Raw genomic sequence first — 21,350 nt, 5'->3', positions numbered from 1 at the left:
TGCCAACTCATCATTGCGGACGAGCAGCAGAACTATTTTCCGCCGTCTAGCACCACGCTACGGAGAGTTTAGGCGGGTAAGTTGAGTTTAACTATCATCTGTACAGTATTATATATAAATTAGGTACTGTACATATAATTATATATTAATTATATATAAATTAGGTACTGTATATATAATTATATATTAACTTATTGTAACTTTGTTATAATTAAATATATAATTTCCACCGTCTAGCGTGGCACCACGCTACGGAGATTTTTAGGCTAACTATCGTCTGTACAGTATGTAAATTAGGTACCGTAAGTCTAATACAGTACTGTAATTTTATACATTTCTTGTGAAAGAAACATTTCTTATTCAACGGCGATAAAAATTATTTATATTAATGATGTCTCCAAAGTTCAGCGAAGTTTTTGCAGAAAAATAACATCAGAAATCACGGGCACGGTTTGCTGAGCTGTTCCACGATGAAAACAATCTTGAGCAACGCTGATGTCGAATGGTGCACACTCGGTAAGTAATCCTACAATTTTTTGTTTATAGCGTAGTTTATACGGATTATTTCCAAAAAAAATATACGTATTTTGGAAATGTTAAGTCAAATTAGCCTAGAATCGATTAATTTTATGGAAGAAAACCTTTCAAACAGCCGTAGTCCGTAAACTTCACACGTGTCAAATACGTGAGCCAATCACAGCCCAAGGATTCCAACAACGCGAAATTCGTATAACGAGGAACGTATCTTTGCGTTATAGGGTGGTCTACTGTATATATATATATTGATATGATATTGAATTTTGCTGATGTGTTCCAATAGTGATAATTTTCTGATTTGATATGATATTTGCTTCTATCCATACTCTACAGGTGTTGGTAATAAATGAATGCCTGAAAGCTCATTGGTTTAGAGAATATTTTACTTGGTTCACTAAACATTTAAATTCAAATATAAAGAAATAAAAGTTTACAAATCAATTTACAGGTTCCTTTCAGATCTGAGCCCTATGCAATTACAATTATTTAGTTTGCCTAAAAGCTTATAGAATTATAGGACTCTGGCTCTATTTTTAAGAAAAAATTTGAACACACTTCGAATAAATTTATAATAGTATAGGAAAATTGCCAGAATGGAAAAAAAAATTATTGCCAAATCATGGCAATAATTTGGCTTGAAATAATGCCACATCTGATGATAAATTACCAGATCTGGCAACAGTGCTTGCACCCTGCCCATCTATCTCTATATAGTGCCCTACCAAGTTGATGCCCTCCAAAAGTGACAACAACTGTGTCATATGTCCCAAGGTGAAAAATTATATGCAGAGAGGAGACTATAGGTTAGTTTTACAGCATACAGTATGTCTACTGATGTGTTTGACAAAGTAATATGAAGGATATAAAGGATGCATATTGAACAAAAAAGATCAGAGTATTGGATTGTAAAACAAACCAATTTTGATAAATTAGGAACATTCTGATAAATTAATGTATTGGTATTGGATTATTATAGATCATATCTCTAATATATGTATGTATAAAATCAAAATAATTCAAGTATTTATATTTACTTTATAAATTTTTAAAATCATTTTAATATTTTAGGAGGAGAGAAACATATAATTGAAGAGAATAAACATTTTTTACCCAGATCATTGGACATTTCTTCAATGGATGATCAAAAGACAATAAATACACATAATTCAACAAATCAATACATTGAAGATCATATAAATCCAAATGAAGAACGGTAAGTAATTTTTGTGCTGTCATGAATAGAAACTGTTGTCATCTCATCACTTCAGTAATTTCAAATAGTCATTAACAGAAGTTAATTATTACACAAATGGAAAATAATAATATTTCTTTCAACAGAAAAATGTTAATTCATCAATATCTTCGAAAGCTTAAAAATATTTTGTATTTGTATAATAAATAATTTTAGTTGAGAGTTATTTGAAGTTATTTAGTTATTAAAAAAGAAACTCTGTTTAATTTATAAATATTACAGATAAAATGCAGATATTTTTAAAAATTCATGTGTGTGTTTTACTTAACATAGAAATAAGTTTTAATGGTTGTTTAATTTTATATATGTATATATGTATATTTTCCTTGATACATCATGTAAGGGTGATCACAATTAAAGAGTAGGTAGGTGTTCAGATCTCTGTAAATAGAATTATTGTGCAGATTTCAACCAAATTTAGTATAGATACAATTCCAGGTATGCAGTTTTACTTTTATGGAAAAATCTTATTTTAAAATTCAGCCACTAGGAAGAAATTTGGCACTACTGTTCCCTTAACATGCATATTACATATGTTTACTAAAGAATTTTGGGTATAAAAGGAGTTGTAAAATGTTGTTCACAATCAGTAAGATAGAAAAATTAAATATGTTGACTTTATTTTCAAAAATGTTTAACAAACTACTTTGTTGGAATAAACCAAAAATACAATGGAGTTTCAAATATTTTGAATATTTGTTGATGATAACTTGAAAAACCAAAATATTTAATTATATTTTGGTTTTTCTTTATATTATACTTATATTTGGTTATTCTTTATATTTTTGTTTTATTCCAATAAAACTGGCTGAAAGAGAAAAATTTTTTCAATAAAAAATATGTTATAAATGTAATTTACTTAATAAAAATAATATATAGGTAGGCCTCCTACAACGTGGTAGATACGTTCCTTGAAAATACCGCGTTGCAGGAAATCGCGTTATAAGAGACACCAACTTAATACAAAAACTGGGATTCGGTTCTAAAAAGAGAAAAACTTGCCATTTAAATGGCGTTTTTTGAATTTTTCAAACCAGCCATTGCTAGCCACGAATTTAACACTGGTTTCATCAGCCGACGACTGTCCCATTTGTTTTAAATAATCAAATATTTTTAAGGCTTTGTGTTTAACTGCACTTTTATTTAAAGGCAACCGTTTCTTGTTTATGTCTTCTACCCATAATATTAGTGCTTGTTCCATTTGTTTTTTCATTATAGGTGCTCACAGACGAGCAACATTTTTCGCAAGAACAGTTGATCCGGATACGACTGAATTCCTAATCTTTTCTTCCTATTGCTTAATCGACCGAATAGTTGACTCATTTAAATTTAAATGCCTATCAATATCAGCTATCTGCTCTTGATTTTTAATTCGATCCAAAATTTCTATCTTTGTTTGAAGAGATATATTAATAAATTTCCTTATTACGACGGTCCTTTCTTTTCATTCGACATTGTTATGGCTAAAATTTTTTCAAGTAGTTTTGTGGACAGTAAAAATTGCAAAAAATAACTTCCCTTCACTATGTTATTAAAAATATACACCCAATAGAAGTTTATACTGTATTTTGGACCATTTTTGCGGTCCCCACTTATTGAAAGAGTATAAATTATCGAAAATTCAGAGATATATTTGAGTGTTTATGGTAACTGATGCACATCTGTCTAGAAACTGTTCTTCCCCTGAAACTTTCATGGGAATAATACGTCAACATGGACAAACAGCTGTTTTCAAGGACATTTAGCTCTGTACACCGAACTGTGGCACGTATTAAGTGATCTGTTGAGATTTTTCTGTTATGTGAAAGATAATTTGTTTCTAAATACCATAAACTGCGTTGTAAAAGTACCGTGTTGTAAAAAAATTTCCGCATTTTTCCAACCGCATTGGAGTGAAAACACGTTGTAGGAGGCCTACCTGTACTTTTGTTATCTGATAAATAAAATGGAAATTTGACAAATTTGTCGGTTTGTTTTATAGCAGTGTTTCATCTTTGCCAAGGCCATTGTAGATATATTTGTGTTCAGATTGGTGATGTTTTGTCTTCTTTTTCTCTCAATGTTTTTGAGAAATTTATCTTTTTTTATTCACAGACTTTCATATGAATTCATTCTATCGTTTTGTAAAAAAATATTTGCTAAGGCCCACCAATCTCTTTCAAATGATCATAAAAGTTAAATTTAATTTATTGTTTCTGATGTAAAACCTAACAATGTGTGAATATTTTGAAATTACTTATAAAATATTACTAATTTTATTTCATATTTACTTTGTGTTTCTTTAAAATATAATTGGAAAAAACTGAACCTAGTAGTCAATACACACAAAATAGTTATATTCAAAATTTTCCCCCTCCATATTTTTTTTTTAAACTGTTGTCTTACATTTAATCAATTTCTGAGTAGAGTAATCTTTGATTCTAAGTTCACTTTTTTATTAAAATATTTAAAAAATTAAAAGATTAGCAATTTGTTGCAGGATGCTTTAGTGATTCTGAAGTCCAGTTCCTTCAAAGTCTGATTTTTTATTATTATTATGTTGGGTTTTGTGAGTTATACTCGGTTCACACCGGTGGCTGTGTACTATGCCGGACCAGAGTCAAGGCATAGCAACCAAAACAAAACTTATTATTATTATTACTAATTTTGTATGTAATTAATTATTGTCTCCTGTTTTGGTCTTCTGCTGCTCTGTACCTGATAAATGTAGTAAATAATGAACTTAACAAACTTGTTAATTTACCTTTCATTAATTATGCCATTGTAGCTCAAACTAGATTGAGGTTTTTTAATTTTACACAATTGTGTATCTTATTTCAATAAAATTTCATATTCTAAGTTTTTAAATTGTTTTTCAACTGATAATGTTGGTCTTTTTAATGAAGATTCCTGCTTTATTAAAAATTTTTCAACAAAGCATTAATATTCTACAGGCATACCTCACCTTTTTCGTCGGTCATTTGTTCCAGGAGATGTGATTTAAGTCAAATTTACTTGTCTCCGAATTTACTTGTTACTAGGCTAAACCACAAATAACTATTCCCAGTTCTGTATCTTATTTATAAATGCATTTTTAATAATATATGGTTAATAAGAATCTATTTTAAGTTTACAAACAAATAAATTTGTTTTTAATATAGTATAGTAAAAAAGTAATCTTTACGAATACACATATGTACATACTAGTAAATGTACATGTTTACAATTTGACAATGGTTATAGGACATCGCTTTATTTGTGAATGTGTTTGCTCTAAGACGTTATAAAATAAGATGATTTTGTAAGGTTAAATAACAAGTATAGTTATTAAAGTTATTTTGCAATAGTAAAAAATAAACTAATTTATGCTAAATTTACCAATATCGAGTGGCACTAACAATGATGCCAAATGGTAGATATTGAAACTACTGTGGAAACCGCCAATATTGAGCTCTTAAAGACCACTAAATAAGACAACACAGAGTTACAGATGTTTTCATTTTCATATTTTGTTCTTTAAGATTTATGATGATTATATTAACATTTACTGTAAGTGTATGTATTATAATATGATTTTGTGCTTTTAATACTTTTCTAGTGATATTACGACTTCAATATTTGTCAATTATGACAGATGTAAAGTCGATTTTTATTTTTTCATATATTTTTTTTTGACAAATGATGTATAATTGAGAACGACTTAACTCAAAATGACATAACCCGAGGTACACTTGTATTTAAAAACAAACAAGTTTTCTTAATTCAAATTATCCATGTAATCCATGTTAAAACCATTAAAGAAAAATGCATTTTGAATGTTTCTCCAAAGTTCTTAGAACATTCCTCTTCAGTTTTCCAGTGTATTACCAGATGGTTTTAACATGAGCTACATGGATAATTTTAACTAAGAAAACTTGTTTGTTTATTAAATAGAAGATTCTCACTTCGATGAAATATTTTTAATAAATAAACTCAAGTATAATTGAGAGTGTAATATTATTTATCTATATTATTGCTATAATTTATCTATAATTTATTGCTATATTTATTTATTTTCAATTACAATAGGAAAAGTCTTGTGACAATAGATTTCCTCCCCTAATTAACTGTAAAACCCCTATTAAAATACAAGTATTTCTCGTACAACACTACTTTTATAACACAGTTTTGCTCTAATGCAATTTTTGAAAATTGGGGATATCGCCTTACAACATGACTTACGGTTTTGCTCTAACAAGGTTTTTGAAATCCTCTGTACAAAATTTTACAATTTTTAAGTGTAAATTTCATTACTTGATATTTTGTTTTAATTCAAGTAAGCATGTGTTGTCTCAAATTTGCCCATAGATTTTAGAATATTGAAATTTTCAAATTATTTTGTGCTTTTCTTCAGATTTACTTTAATGAAAACTTTGGACAAAAAAGAAAAAAATGCACTAGCCTTTCTATCAACCAGGTGTCATTGTTGTTGCTTTCAGAGTAGCCTGTCACTATCTTTTCTTTTTATAGATTAATCTTTGTATTTAGTAAAGTTTATTTAAACATTTTTAGATAAGTGGTATTAAACTTTTTTAACTGTAGTTATTACATATCTACGAATGATTACTTCATTTGTAAAAATGATGAGTGAAATATGGCAGTATCTCAAAACTCGAACAATTTTGTATTCAAATACAGTAGCGTGTCATCATTGGAAGCGGTGGAAGTGCCATTTCCCTTGTATTTTCTAAAAAATAAATACATATTAATTTTAATTATATGAAAATAATCGTACAATATTTTATTATAACTGCATTATGTATCTTATTACAAATTTCTGTACTACACGTGAAAAAAAAGATAAGATTGCTATTGTATATTCGAATATTACTGTAGTGGCAGAGTGGAAGCACTGTATTGTCAGCTTCCAAACAGCCAGATTCGCACATGCGCTTTACAGAGCACCAACCTCACTCGGTTTAGCTGGTGGAAGCCTAGGACCTTCGATGGATGCTACACATATAACGCTTCCAATTCTATCCAGGACCGGTTCTGGACTGTTAGTGCCTGCCCACTAGATATTTGGTCGCCCTTGCCCTATTATGTGAATCATGAGTAGTTTTATAACTTACCCCAACCAATAAGAATTTACTGGTATGTTTTTATAATAGTTCTCTATAGTTGACAGAAGTTTAAAAAAATCCATTAAAATATTTAATATATTTATTCTGCTTTTGTTCCGCTCTCCCATCTTATATTACTTACAGATTTCAATGTTAAACCAGTGATATTACGATTTCGTATGTCCCATCTACAAGGGGATGTAGAAAAAAACGTGTACTTCTTGTACAATGTTAAAAAATTAACTGTTACTTTGGTAGCATCATTTACAACTAAATTTAATGAATGAGAGAGATGCACAAGGTATAGAAAAAGCTCTAGAATTTATTTTCCTTAAATTTACGATTTATGTATTAAATGTCATAAAAATTTGTCTTTCCACTTTTTTCCCAAGACTACAAATATTCGAGTACAAAGTAACCAGTTTCAACTTATTTCTACTTAAGAAGTAGTTAAATAATTAAGAGATTAGGAAATTAGGGACATAAATGAAACCTTGCTGAAAGAGCTGGAATATTACTTAAAAGTTTAACCGACCCAATCTCTAGCCAAGTACAGTGGGGACTGATTTCTTTGTAATATTAGACGTAATATAAACAGAAATTTTTCCAGTTCAATGAGAGTGACCAAAAAGTTGTAAAGTTTGGAAATTTCCGTGGACACCTGTCCTAAAATGAATTAAAACAAATGACTATTAAGTTTAACATATTTAGATTTTTACAACTATGGTGAGAAACGTTTAAAATTTACAACAACCCTGTCACGTCCTTTGAGATATACTAGTGATGCAACAAAAGAGGCATTTGACATTAATTAATTAATTAAATTGGTATCGGCACCCTCAGGATTTGGCAGCCTCTGTGTATGCATGCACTGCACACCTAGCAGGACCGTCTCTGATTCCACTCGTAGAGAGCTATTTGACTAAGTGGTTAAGATTTAAAAAGTAAAGAAGATTTTATGTTATTTTTATGCACGTTTCTTTACAAAGCTATATTTAATTATAATTTTCTTTAAAAGTATATTCNTTGTGCTTTTCTTCAGATTTACTTTAATGAAAACTTTGGACAAAAAAGAAAAAAATGCACTAGCCTTTCTATCAACCAGGTGTCATTGTTGTTGCTTTCAGAGTAGCCTGTCACTATCTTTTCTTTTTATAGATTAATCTTTGTATTTAGTAAAGTTTATTTAAACATTTTTAGATAAGTGGTATTAAACTTTTTTAACTGTAGTTATTACATATCTACGAATGATTACTTCATTTGTAAAAATGATGAGTGAAATATGGCAGTATCTCAAAACTCGAACAATTTTGTATTCAAATACAGTAGCGTGTCATCATTGGAAGCGGTGGAAGTGCCATTTCCCTTGTATTTTCTAAAAAATAAATACATATTAATTTTAATTATATGAAAATAATCGTACAATATTTTATTATAACTGCATTATGTATCTTATTACAAATTTCTGTACTACACGTGAAAAAAAAGATAAGATTGCTATTGTATATTCGAATATTACTGTAGTGGCAGAGTGGAAGCACTGTATTGTCAGCTTCCAAACAGCCAGATTCGCACATGCGCTTTACAGAGCACCAACCTCACTCGGTTTAGCTGGTGGAAGCCTAGGACCTTCGATGGATGCTACACATATAACGCTTCCAATTCTATCCAGGACCGGTTCTGGACTGTTAGCTGCCTGCCCACTAGATATTTGGTCGCCCTTGCCCTATTATGTGAATCATGAGTAGTTTTATAACTTACCCCAACCAATAAGAATTTACTGGTATGTTTTTATAATAGTTCTCTATAGTTGACAGAAGTTAAAAAAAATCCATTAAAATATTTAATATATTTATTCTGCTTTTGTTCCGCTCTCCCATCTTATATTACTTACAGATTTCAATGTTAAACCAGTGATATTACGATTTCGTATGTCCCATCTACAAGGGGATGTAGAAAAAAACGTGTACTTCTTGTACAATGTTAAAAAATTAACTGTTACTTTGGTAGCATCATTTACAACTAAATTTAATGAATGAGAGAGATGCACAAGGTATAGAAAAAGCTCTAGAATTTATTTTCCTTAAATTTACGATTTATGTATTAAATGTCATAAAAATTTGTCTTTCCACTTTTTTCCCAAGACTACAAATATTCGAGTACAAAGTAACCAGTTTCAACTTATTTCTACTTAAGAAGTAGTTAAATAATTAAGAGATTAGGAAATTAGGGACATAAATGAAACCTTGCTGAAAGAGCTGGAATATTACTTAAAAGTTTAATCGACCCAATCTCTAGCCAAGTACAGTGGGGACTGATTTCTTTGTAATATTAGACGTAATATAAACAGAAATTTTTCCAGTTCAATGAGAGTGACCAAAAAGTTGTAAAGTTTGGAAATTTCCGTGGACACCTGTCCTAAAATGAATTAAAACAAATGACTATTAAGTTTAACATATTTAGATTTTTACAACTATGGTGAGAAACGTTTAAAATTTACAACAACCCTGTCACGTCCTTTGAGATATACTAGTGATGCAACAAAAGAGGCATTTGACATTAATTAATTAATTAAATTGGTATCGGCACCCTCAGGATTTGGCAGCCTCTGTGTATGCATGCACTGCACACCTAGCAGGACCGTCTCTGATTCCACTCGTAGAGAGCTATTTGACTAAGTGGTTAAGATTTAAAAAGTAAAGAAGATTTTATGTTATTTTTATGCACGTTTCTTTACAAAGCTATATTTAATTATAATTTTCTTTAAAAGTATATTCATACAATTGAAGAATATTTTGTACCAGATATGTATATCCACCACACATTTTATTTCACCAAGTAAGTTTTTATAATTTTATTTTTAATTTTAGCCCTTATATCGTGGCTAGCGATTCGGAATGTAATTGCGATATTGAAAATTTATTTTAAAAAAGTTTTGGCTCGAGATCATATAATGAAAAAGAAAACATTATTAAAAGAGAAAGGCCAATGCCTAAGTTAAATATAAACGCTTCAATAAAAAAATTTGTTCGACATTTTCACGATAAAATGGCTCTGTAAATGCATAAAAATGCAAAAATTGTTTTGTTGGCTTGCCTACTATTTTCAAATGAAATTAGTGTGTGGAATAAGAATGGCTTTGACAATTTAGCTGGCAAAAGACACGAAAAATCGTCGATTCTTTCGTATTTGAAGCAATTTGGAAATCGAAGCGGAATAGAATTTAACATTAGTAAATAATATAAAATAAATATTGAAAATTATAACGAGATAGTTATGGCTAATAGATATATTTAAATTAATAGATGTTATATGTTTTTATCAAAGCAAGAATTGGCATTTAGAGGGCATAGGGAATCTATTGAATCTAATAACGGAGGTAATTATATTGAACTTGTTTATTTATTAATTACGTCAGATAAATAATCTATTAAAAATACATTTAAAGAATTAACTGATTTTCCCTGGAAGTTCTTACAGAAACACAGCTTCCCTATCATCAAATGTCATGGCACGCCACTGTTCAAATATAAATTCTGGAAAGACGTTGCTTAATACTCGACTGAACAAACACAACTTGCTAAAACAAATTCCCAGTTAATAGCATTTTTATTTTCTCATCTATAAAAAATTTTTATGATGAAAGTAAAAAAATACGAAAATGTTGCTTATACTTTTTATCAAGATCAACAAAAAAGCTGAGATGACAACAATACTTTGTAAAAAGAAAACACCCTCATTTAAGTAAAATTAATATTAATGCGTAATACAGTACTTTTAATTGTTATTGTTAATTAATTATTGATTGGTTTAATAAACATATTTCTCTTAGTGACGGAAAAAATAATATACTTTTGCTAACTTCTGGAACATAACTCTGTTTTGCATTAGTCCTTCATTTCATATAGCATGGATTTGCATAACATGGTGTGACATCCAAAGAGGGGAGGAAAAAACAAAGAGAATAATTAGAAATAATAATAATTAAATAAATTAAGAATTATTTATTTTGATGTAGAAATCAGAGATCAAAAGGTTAAATGGGGAAAGGATAACAAAACCCATACACTTCCTATTTCATCCGATTTTAAAACTGATAAAGCCGATCAGATGATCATACAAAGTAACAATTATTAGGCTGCAAGACAAACTCTGACCTTAGTCACCTCCAGCAATTAATTCAATTTGTTTGACAGCTGTTATCAAAATTATGAGGTAGAATGAGTAATCATACCGGATAGAAAGAGGTAATAAATTTGTCAAAATGTTTGATTTCTGACAATTAACATAAACAACACCCGGACACAAATCAAACTTAGAACAGGTTACATCATACATAGCATTAGTCAGCTCTCCCAAAAACAGGTATAAAAAGGGCTTGGACACAGTCCTCCGGGCAGACATCAACCGTGGACACTAGACCCGTCTTGCCACCAGACCTGTCTCACCACCCTTGTCTTCCCGCCATAATTGCTGTCTCTCTGCCAGGATGATCCTGACCTGAATGAAAGGAAGAATACTGGCTAACTCCACTGATCCAGGTGTGTTTCACTGATGTCCTCTACAATGAGATTGCGAATCATTGGTCTATGAGGTATTATTTTAGACTATTTGTAAACTCTCTCTCTGGTCACTCCCAGAATGCTAGGTTAAGTAGAGCATGACGCTTATCGGCTGCTTCTATAAGTTTGTTGTGAATAGATCTTTGTAACTGACAATGCGATATTGCCATATTTAACTTTGTAAACTCATGTATTCTAATTTTAGTTGATATTACATATTTGTTGTTTTGTTGAACCTGTGGATCTCTATAATTCTTTAACAGACACCTTATCGACTTACTCACACCTCCCCACTCGATTCTTCAAGCTCTCCTAACTTGACAATGAGAGCGGGTCTTATGAACCCATGCCGATTAAGTAGTCATCAGGGATCACCCCCTGAGCTCCCGACTGCTCACAATGGCATTCTTTTGGAACCTATCTACTGTTATATGAGGGATACTTGTACTTAAAAAGTAGCAAATAAAGTACAACAAAATAAAATACAATAAGTAAAAAGGTATAAAATTATTAATAAAAGAAATTGCATTTTTGAAACGGTAGTAATCAACCTATAGTAAGTGTTTGGAACTACCTACATTTTTTGAAGTGTGGTAAAAAGATTAATGTTTGAGACAGAGATAATCTAAAATATGGTGTATATTTGAATGAAAAAATTACAAAAATTACATCAGGGAATGCTTAATCTAAGCCAATTGGACATTACGTATCCATTGTAGTAGCAATAATATAGCAATTAATCAAAATATTTTACATGATAAGTAAATAAGAGAAGTTCCAATCTGGACCTAGCAATGTTAGGGTGACTAGTAAAATGTAGATTATAGAATTTATTTAAGGTGAAATATATTTTATTTAGTTCTTTCATGATTTTTTCCAAAAGAGAGGGGGGCAGCCATCGACCAGATTGGTGTATAATAATCAATAAGGAACTGAAATTTATCAAAGAAAATAGATTGCAAAACAATTTTAGAGGATATCAAATGGCAATATTTTATTAATTATAACTAAGAAAATTTCTGCAACAAAAATTAGAAATAAAATAAATAGTTTATTATTTAAGGATATTTCTAAGAGGACAAGGATTACATGTGCATCCTGATGATGCGGCCATAATTCAAGAACGTCGTCAGAAAGCACTTGACTGCCAACGAGAAGTAAAGCAACAAATAGAAGAAAAACGACAAAAAGAAAGAGAACAAAGGGAACGAAAACTTTTGGAAGAACAGGAGGAAGAAAAACGTTTAGAAGAGGAAAGAGCATTAATGCAAAAGGAATATGAAGAAGAACAACGTCGACTAAAGGAGAAAGAGGTAATGTTTGAAATGTAAATTTATAAATTTGATCTATGATGAAAAATTGATTTATTCTATTGTATATACATTTATTACATATTTCAACTCTCTTCTTGAAAAATTGGCTATATTATTATTCTTGTTGTTATGTTTTGTGAATTATACTCTGTTCACACCGGTGGCTGTGTACTATGTCGGACCAAAGTCAAGGCATAGCAACCAAAACAAAACTAAAATTAAATAAGTGTGTCAGTGTCAGTGTCAGTATTCAGGAATTTCCTAACAATATGACATGTATTCAATATAGTGGCCTTCTGTAGTGTGATGTATGTATTTCTACTCAATTGTAATGTTCCCAGGCTTTTGTGTAGTGTGTGTGGTATCACACCTGTACAGGAGAGAACGACAGGTACAATAACTACCCTATCCATCCTCCACAGATGCCTTATTTCCTGGGCGAGTTCTGTGTACTTGCTAATTTTTTCAGTGCAGTGTTTTGTACATTGTGAGTGTTTGGAATGGCTATGTCTATAATGTATGTGATTTTATTGTGTTTGTCAGAGTGATGTCTGGTCTGTTGTGGTAAATTGTTTCATCTGTGATTATGGCTCTGTCGTAGTACATTTTATGCGTGTAGTTTTCCAATACTGTCTGTGCAATATACTTGTAGTATGGTTCGTAAATGTCTACCAAGTTGTGTTTCTTTGCAAGCTCTTGGTGTATTATATTTGCTACTTGATTGTGTCTATGTAAGTAATCTGTCTGTGCCAAGAGCTTGCAACCAGAAGTGATGTGTTGTATAGTTTCTGGCATGATGTGACATTTTCTGCATGTGTCATTTGTGAGTGTTGTATCTTTGAGTATGTGTTTTCTGTAGTTTTTAGTATTTATGACCTGATCCTGTATGGCGATCATGAATCCTTCCATCTCCCCAAACATGTATCCCCAATCTAACCAGCTGTTTGACGCAGTTTTGTCTATTATTATTATTATTATTATTTATTATTAATTTTATTTTAAAATATATATTCTGTTAAAAAGATTTTTTATATATAATTTGTAAATTTATCTGTTAAATTCATTGCTGTTAAGTGACATAGCTCTATTAATATAAGTATGTCTCCTAAACAAAAATCCCACATGTGAGAGTTTTCTAATTGTTGAGGACTGAGCCTCCCTTCTTGGCCTCCTTTCTAGTTTAAAGATTTCTTACAGGATAAATTCTTCCTTCCCTTTTTCCCTCTGCCAGTGGCAAATTTGCAATGGGTTGGACTAATTTCACATCTGTTTTGGACCATTCCAGGAGAAGTGGCCAGGTTTTCCACATATATGAGGGTATAACAAGAGTTTGTCAGGTATTGGTTTAGTCTTGGGACTTACTTGGGAGGTTATACTCTGGAGGAAATAAAAATTGGAGGATGTTCTGTCTGCCTCTGGTACTCATATTCCTTGGCAGTTTGCACAAGTTTGTTTTAACATGTAGCATTGCCCGATTTCCAAATCTTCTTGTAAGGGAAGAGGCATTTGGGCTGTTAGACATTTGTATTATCTCTTTGTTGCAGTACATTGGTTTTCATTGGTGGTATACAGTCTTACAATATCTTTATTAAGGTACATTTAGTACATGCCTGGTCCCACATATGGCATTACCAGGGCATACATAGTGCAAGTACAGAATATGTTTACAATGGATATAAATATATACATGTTATGTAGAATTAGAAACCATACAAAGTGAGCAAATACATATTATATTCAATAAATTGTTTAGTAAATAACAGAAAATGCAATATAATTGCGACAATTAGGTTAAATTAGCGAACTAAGATTACAATAAGATGGCTACATTTCAATGCGTCAGTTATATTACCGTATATCGATATAAACAAAACTAACAATATGGTTTCTAGAAGATAGCGTAACAATTACAGTGAAGGGACATAGAGTAAGAACAAAACAATTACAATGGCTACAAATATGTTTATGTTATATAAAAATATAACTACTAAAGTGAAAATACATTTTATAATAAATAAATTGGTGGTAAATAACAGAAAAAAATATAATCACGACAGATAGGTTTAATAGCGAACTTAAGATGACAATAAAATGTATAAGTTTTAACGCTTCAGTTAAAGTAAGTTATCTAAATATATAAAATTACTTGTCCTGACTGACTGAGTCACTGATTCATCATCACCCAGAGCAAACCACTGAACCTAAAGAGGTGAAATTTGGTACACAGAGTACATCATGAAAACGCACACTAAAAAGGGATTTTTCAAAATTCCCCCATGGGGGGAGAGGGAGAGCATTAAGGCTTAACCAGAAGAACAGCTTCTACTGTACTATTTTAGATGCGATTTTTTGTTTTTATCTGTGTTGTAGTAGGGTATGCCATGAGAATGCACACTAAGAAGGGATAGGTAACACACTAAGTTGCGGGTAACAGCTAGTTAATCATAAAACTATATATTAAATTATATTTTAAAGGAGTTAGCACAACAATTACAGTGAAGTGATGAGCGTGAATCAAAAAGCATGACAATTAAGTTTTGTAGTTGCAGAGCCAAGATTGCTGATGATACATAAGGCATAAATCCAAAATGAATTTGACAAATCAGTTGTTACCCGAAATCAGGGATAGCTCAGCAAACTTCCTAGCGAGCCTGGTGAAGGCCAAATAAGTCTCTTTTGTGTCAGGAAGTCACTATAATTACAGGGCCAGTTGAAGCCCAGTTCTTCTACAAGAAGTTTTATCTCTAATCTTTCTTTCTCTAATGCTACACATTCATATATATAATGACTACTGTTGGCTTCAACTTGGCAGATGGCAGAGGTTCACCAACAGTGGCAGATTAGTGCCACTGTTGGTGAACCTGAAGAGGTATGAGGCGAAATTACCATTGTTAGTGATAAACTGTGTTGTGCTGGGAGAAAACAAATTTAGGGAGAAGAACTGTTGGATGTTAGGGATGAATTTGTAAGTTAAGATTTGATTATTGTGGTTTCAGTTTTCCTGCCAAGTTTGCAGGCACTTGTTTCACAGTAGGTGACAAAGACTTCGCCTGCATATCCTGTGGTAGACAATGGAAGCAGAATCTCTAGTGGCCGCAGATTTGGCTAACAGATCTGCTCTCTCATTCCCTGTTGTTCCCTGATGGGCACGGGTTCAAGAGATACTGTAAGTGTTGCTGGAGTTGTCGATGAGCTCCCTAATCTCACAGGCAAGGTGGTGGAGTTTATTGCTTATGATAACACTACAGGCAGAGAGGCAGTCAGTGTATTGGTGTATAGAGGTATGCGAGTAATTCTCAACAGTCCAAGCAATTGCCATGCGTATGGCCATGAGCTCTGCCTGGAAAATGGTACAAACCTGATCTAAATGGTAGCAATTGTGATGTATTTCCTTATTGTCCTCATAAGCGACAAAGCTACAACCAATTTTATCATTTATTTTGGACCCGTCTGTGTAGAGCACAACCTTGCATTGGTGGTATAGTTGGACTGTATTTGGATGTACTGTTCTACTCTGGAATGACTGTCTTAGGTCTGCTGAAGACTCTTAGTCAGAGTGACCTCGTCTGCTAGTGAGGAGTAAAGTTTATTAATACATTGTTTAAATAATTGCCAACTTGTACCTACTTGTTTGCACTGTGCATAAAGACCATAACCTTGAAACAGCTTCTTCAAAAAGACATTCATTCTCCTGTTTTCCCATCTGGTCTCTGCAATCTTCAGCTTGAAAGGCAGTGCTTCATCCAGAAACTCTGCCTCTTGTGGTAAGCTAACCATATATACCTAGACCTTGACATGTACACAGATGGGTCTAAGTCTGACAGTGGAGTGGACAGTGTTTTTGTTGTATATCAAAGTAGCAAAGAAATCACATTTAAATAGATGCACCTGAAGCAGGTCTGTTCTGCCTTTCAAGCATAATTATGTGCACTTCTTTATGCTTTTGAGTGATGTCATAAAAATTTTTCCTCAATTGAAGTTGTGTACTGACTCTGCCACCTCTATTCAGATCTTCACTGGTAGCAGGAATGCACATCCTATTGCAAATAGGATGAATGAATTTGTCCTCCTCTTGGTAAGGGGACATCAAGGCCTCATAGACAATGAGAAGGCAGATGCCCTGGGAAAGTTGCAGCCTGTCATGAGATAGAGGATTGTGCCTACACTGCTCTTCTTTTGAACTCACTTAAACTCAACAACCATAGGCTTGAAGCTTGGCAGCAACTGTGATATGCTGTGGATACTAGTGCCATCACATGTCTTGAATTGATACTGTCAAACACTTGTAAAATTGCAACCTCACACAAGAAGAAATACAATTCCTTATGGGATATGGCTGCATTTGCCAACTACCTACATAGGTCTTGGTATCCAAGATGAAGGTACAGTACATGTTCATTATGTGATGTTCAGATGGTCTGATACACTACCTATTTGACTGCCCAACTATGGACAAGTTCCAGCACTCTATTGAACTTACTGCAAGATCTCTGATTATCCTCTGGCTATTCCCTCTGCATGTCCTGAGTATCCCAAAACTTTTCAAAAACCTTTAGGATTTTTATCAAGAATTACTTCAAATGCATTGGTAACAGGATAAGGACAATTGAATGTGACTGGAGGGTCGCACCTCTTCGATGCCATGTCAGAATGACACCACTGTGTCCTGATAGACTGACACAGAAGCCACAATGGCTGGTACTTTCTTTTGAAAGTATACATTGCAAGTGGTTGCGTTTGTAAGTGATCAGATTCCAGATGGAGGAAGACCACAAGACACTGTGACAGTAGTAATGCACTCAGAGACAAGTTATACAAACACATATATCCATTTATTTGTTCATAAGACTTTTAACACATACGACTAATAAGATAAGACCACCTAGTCAATTACGAAATTCTATGCACATGGATGGGATAACTCAGTTGTGCATGAGAGAGAGAGAGAGTTCACAATAGAGTGCATATGGATAAATATCTTGTAGAGGAGTTGAGGGATCTGATGCTTGCAGGTTGGATCAATAAGAGAAAAGTTCTCGAAGATAGTTCATACTCTGGAGATCAACAGTAGAAGATATGGTTGCAGGCAAGAGGGATGACATATCCTTAGAGGAGATTGCAGAAATATCCATTAATGGTGCAAAGACGATGTATCCGACGATAGAGTAAATTAATGTATCTGAAAATGGAGTAACTGTAGCACATGAAATGATTGACCCGCTTGAGGAACTGGCGACGACTGACTCAACTGGCTGCTAGTTGTCATATTAAATGGCAAAATCGGGACAGCAGGTCAGAAGGTCACGAGAAAGCATCTTTCTTGACACTGAGAACTAAAAGGAAGATATATTCCCAGGTGTGAAAGTTGATAGATATCCTGGCTGACAGAGTTATATTATGGAGAAGTTATATTATTATTTAGTTTACGTCATTTAATTTGAAGTCTGGGTTCTCACATGGACAATAAATTAACCATAGTACTTAACTATAAATATGACCTCTTCAGTTTATTTTGCTGTATTGATTTAAATAGCAATATAGTTATATGTAGATAACTATTTCCTCATTTTTACTTTGTATACAAATTCTAATATCAAAAATTTTGTTTCTAGTTAAATCTGTTCAGGTCAGTGGATAAGTTTGTGCCATTTTTATGACCTTGATTGAGAAAAATCTTGTTTTCTTGATAAAAATGGGAATCTAATGTGATACTTTTTACACTGAAGTGTGAAATTGGATCTCATTCATATGATGCTATTCAGAATTGGGAACATTTTAATTGTTTATTTTCATTGAAATGGAAGTAACTGATGAATATAAAAGATATGTTTTATACTTTTTATTTTTAAGTGGTGAGAATGTTACAAATGCATCCAAAAAAATAAATACTGTATATAATCAAACTGTAATTAGTGTAAGGACTGTGCAGAAGTGGTTTGAAAGTTTTAAAAACAATGATTTTAGTGTGGAGGATAAGGCTCATACAGGAAAACCAGTTGATTTTGATGATGATGCTTTCTCTGCACTAGTTGAAGCAGAACCATCTTTAACAGTTGATGAAATTGCAAAACATTTAAATTCATCCCATGGAACTGTTTATAGACACCAGATCGGAAAACTTTCAAAGCTAGGAAGATGGATACCACATGAACTGTCAATAGGTAATTGACAACATGTAAACATTTGCATATCTCTTTTTTCCATATTGCTTTAGAAACTTTTCTTGATTGGTTGTTTACTAGAAATAAAAAATAGATCCTTTATGATAATGTGACGAGAAAAAATCAATGGACAGATTGTGACAAGCAATCAAAACCAACTGCAAAAGATGGGTTGCATCAAAAAAAAATTATTTTGTCTGTTTGGTGGGATATGTTGGGTGTAATTCACTTTGAGCTATTAGAACCTAATCAAACAATTACAGCTCAAATGTATTGTGGGCAATTAGAGCATTTTAAATGAAAAATTTTAAAAAATTGACCATCGTTAGTTAACAGAAAACAGGTTCTCTTGCAAAATGACAATGACAGACCACATGCTACAAAAATAACTGTACAAAAACTCAAATGCTACAACTGGGAAATTTTACCTCATCCATCATATTTGCCAGATATTGCTCCCAGTGATTATCATCTTCTTTGTAGTTTGCATAGCTTTTTAAAAGGGAAAACTTTTAAGGATGAGAATAGTGTCAGCAATACTTTTTCTGAATGTTTTGATTCAAAACCAAAATCATTTTATGAAGATGGGATTAAAAAGCTACCATCAAGATGGCAAAACATTGTACAAAATAATGATGAATACATTATAGATTGAAATAAAATTTAATTTAAATGTTTGTTTTTTTTTTGTTTTTTGTGTAGATAAAAATATGCACAACTGATCTGATAATAGAATTTGTATAATGGTATATAGGCATTTAACATGCATATACAAATTCTAAAATAATTACTGTGGTTCCTATGTAATAATAGCTTAAGTTTCTCTTTGTATCTGATATTTGAATGTATATAATCCATATAACTTTATTTGTACTATTCTCTGAACATTGGTATTTTGTAATCTCTGTGGTGCCTTGCCAAACAGAGGTCTTGTGACAATAAAGTGTTTAATAAAAACCTATTTGTTTTGCATTACTAATTGGTGAGGATTCCTTCCAGTAAAAAGAAGGCAGTGTCCGCCCATTGAGTACTTGGGATCTGGTTCACATAGAAATGTTGCTCCAGATCATGAATGAAATTGGTTACTGAGTAGTCAGAAGTACCTTTTTGAATTTCTTTACAGGTGTTGGGTTGTTATTGATGACTATTACTGGTGGTTGGTTAACAGTGGGTGTGGTCAAGACCAGAGCTGGTGAGGACATGGTCATTAGTGGGTACACAGGAAGTGTTGCTTCTTCCACTCTTTCTGTTGGCATTTCAGTGATTCAAGAAGACAGACATGAAGCAATATTTGACAAGCTTTTGTCAAAGCAGTTACATGTTGAGTTAGGATTGTTAACTGTTGTTGCAAAGCAACAAATTCTGAATGACTTGTAGACATATTTTCTGCCCTTTTTACTATTTAGGTGTTGGATAGAGTTCACAAGCATCTTATCAATTCAAATACAAATTCTGTTTAAATATTGATTCCAAAAAACTGTTCAAACCAAAATTCTAGAACCAACTGGTCCCTATTTGAGTGCCAGTTATGTAACATCTAATTTTTTGATACCCAGAAATAACCTAATGTTTATGATGTTTATGCTGTTACGTAAACCAAAAATGAAGATCGGTTGGTTCCAGACCTGGGGCCATATTCTGGTCATTGTCTCTGGTCTCTCGTCGCTTGCGAGAGACGAGAGACAGTGACCACAATACGGCCCCTGGACTTTTAAACAGGCAGACACAAACAAATTTGTTCATAGAAATACTGCTTAGTGTTAGGTATTTATTTATAAAAACCACAGCAATAAACTGGAACTATATATATATATAGACACTCACCTAAACACAAAATTTCCAGCAAAACACCTAAATTCAACATTTGAATATTTTCAGTCATTCCTTAATCAGCCTTCAGGAAAAGTCAAAAAAATAATTGTTCTATTTATAGAATGTAGCTGCGTTCTACACATAATTTTAAAAAATTTTTTTAAATTAGTTCGAACAACGGCTGTGACATATAGTAAGCAGCTTATATTCCTTTAAGAGTCTAAATAATACTTCCATGCATTTGGTATGGGAGTGTAATCTGTGTTGATGCCCGCACCTCTTATGTCGGCCCTGTAGATTTCTGCGGCCGCTAATATTCTTGTGTGTTGTCTGTCAAATAGTGTATTAGGGTAGCCTTGTCCCATAAGGGGAAAATTCCTGGATCGGTGGTATACTGGGCCAGGAATTTCCTGGTCTAGTATGTCACCAATAATAACCTTCCCCTTATGGAACAAGGCTACCGTAATACACTATTCGACAGACAACACACAAGAATATTAGAGGCCACATAAATCTACAGGGCTGGCATAAGAGGTGCGGGCATCAACATGGATTACATTCCCATACCAAATGCATGGAAGTATTATTTAGACTCTTAAAGGAATATACGCTGCTTACTATTTGTCACAGCC

The 21,350-nt window shown here is 32.4% G+C and overlaps 1 protein-coding gene across 1 annotated transcript in view; it reads left to right on the top strand.

Moving 5' to 3' along the window:
• Window positions 1-21,350, top strand: part of LOC111628448 (trichohyalin-like) — a 75,086-nt gene that overhangs the window by 14,097 nt on the left and 39,639 nt on the right. Inside the window, exons 6-7 of the mRNA XM_023372245.1 lie at window positions 1,606-1,750; window positions 12,496-12,745. Coding sequence (XP_023228013.1) covers window positions 1,606-1,750; window positions 12,496-12,745 — 395 coding nt within the window. The remainder of the gene's footprint in view (window positions 1-1,605; window positions 1,751-12,495; window positions 12,746-21,350) is intronic.

Source organism: Centruroides sculpturatus, unplaced genomic scaffold, assembly GCF_000671375.1.
Source record: "Centruroides sculpturatus isolate CEXI.00-Female unplaced genomic scaffold, Cexi_2.0 scaffold320, whole genome shotgun sequence".
In the NCBI taxonomy this organism is placed as follows: domain Eukaryota; kingdom Metazoa; phylum Arthropoda; class Arachnida; order Scorpiones; family Buthidae; genus Centruroides; species Centruroides sculpturatus.
The sequence above is the reverse complement of the archived record's forward strand: the minus strand, read 5'-3'. Positions and strand labels throughout refer to the sequence as shown.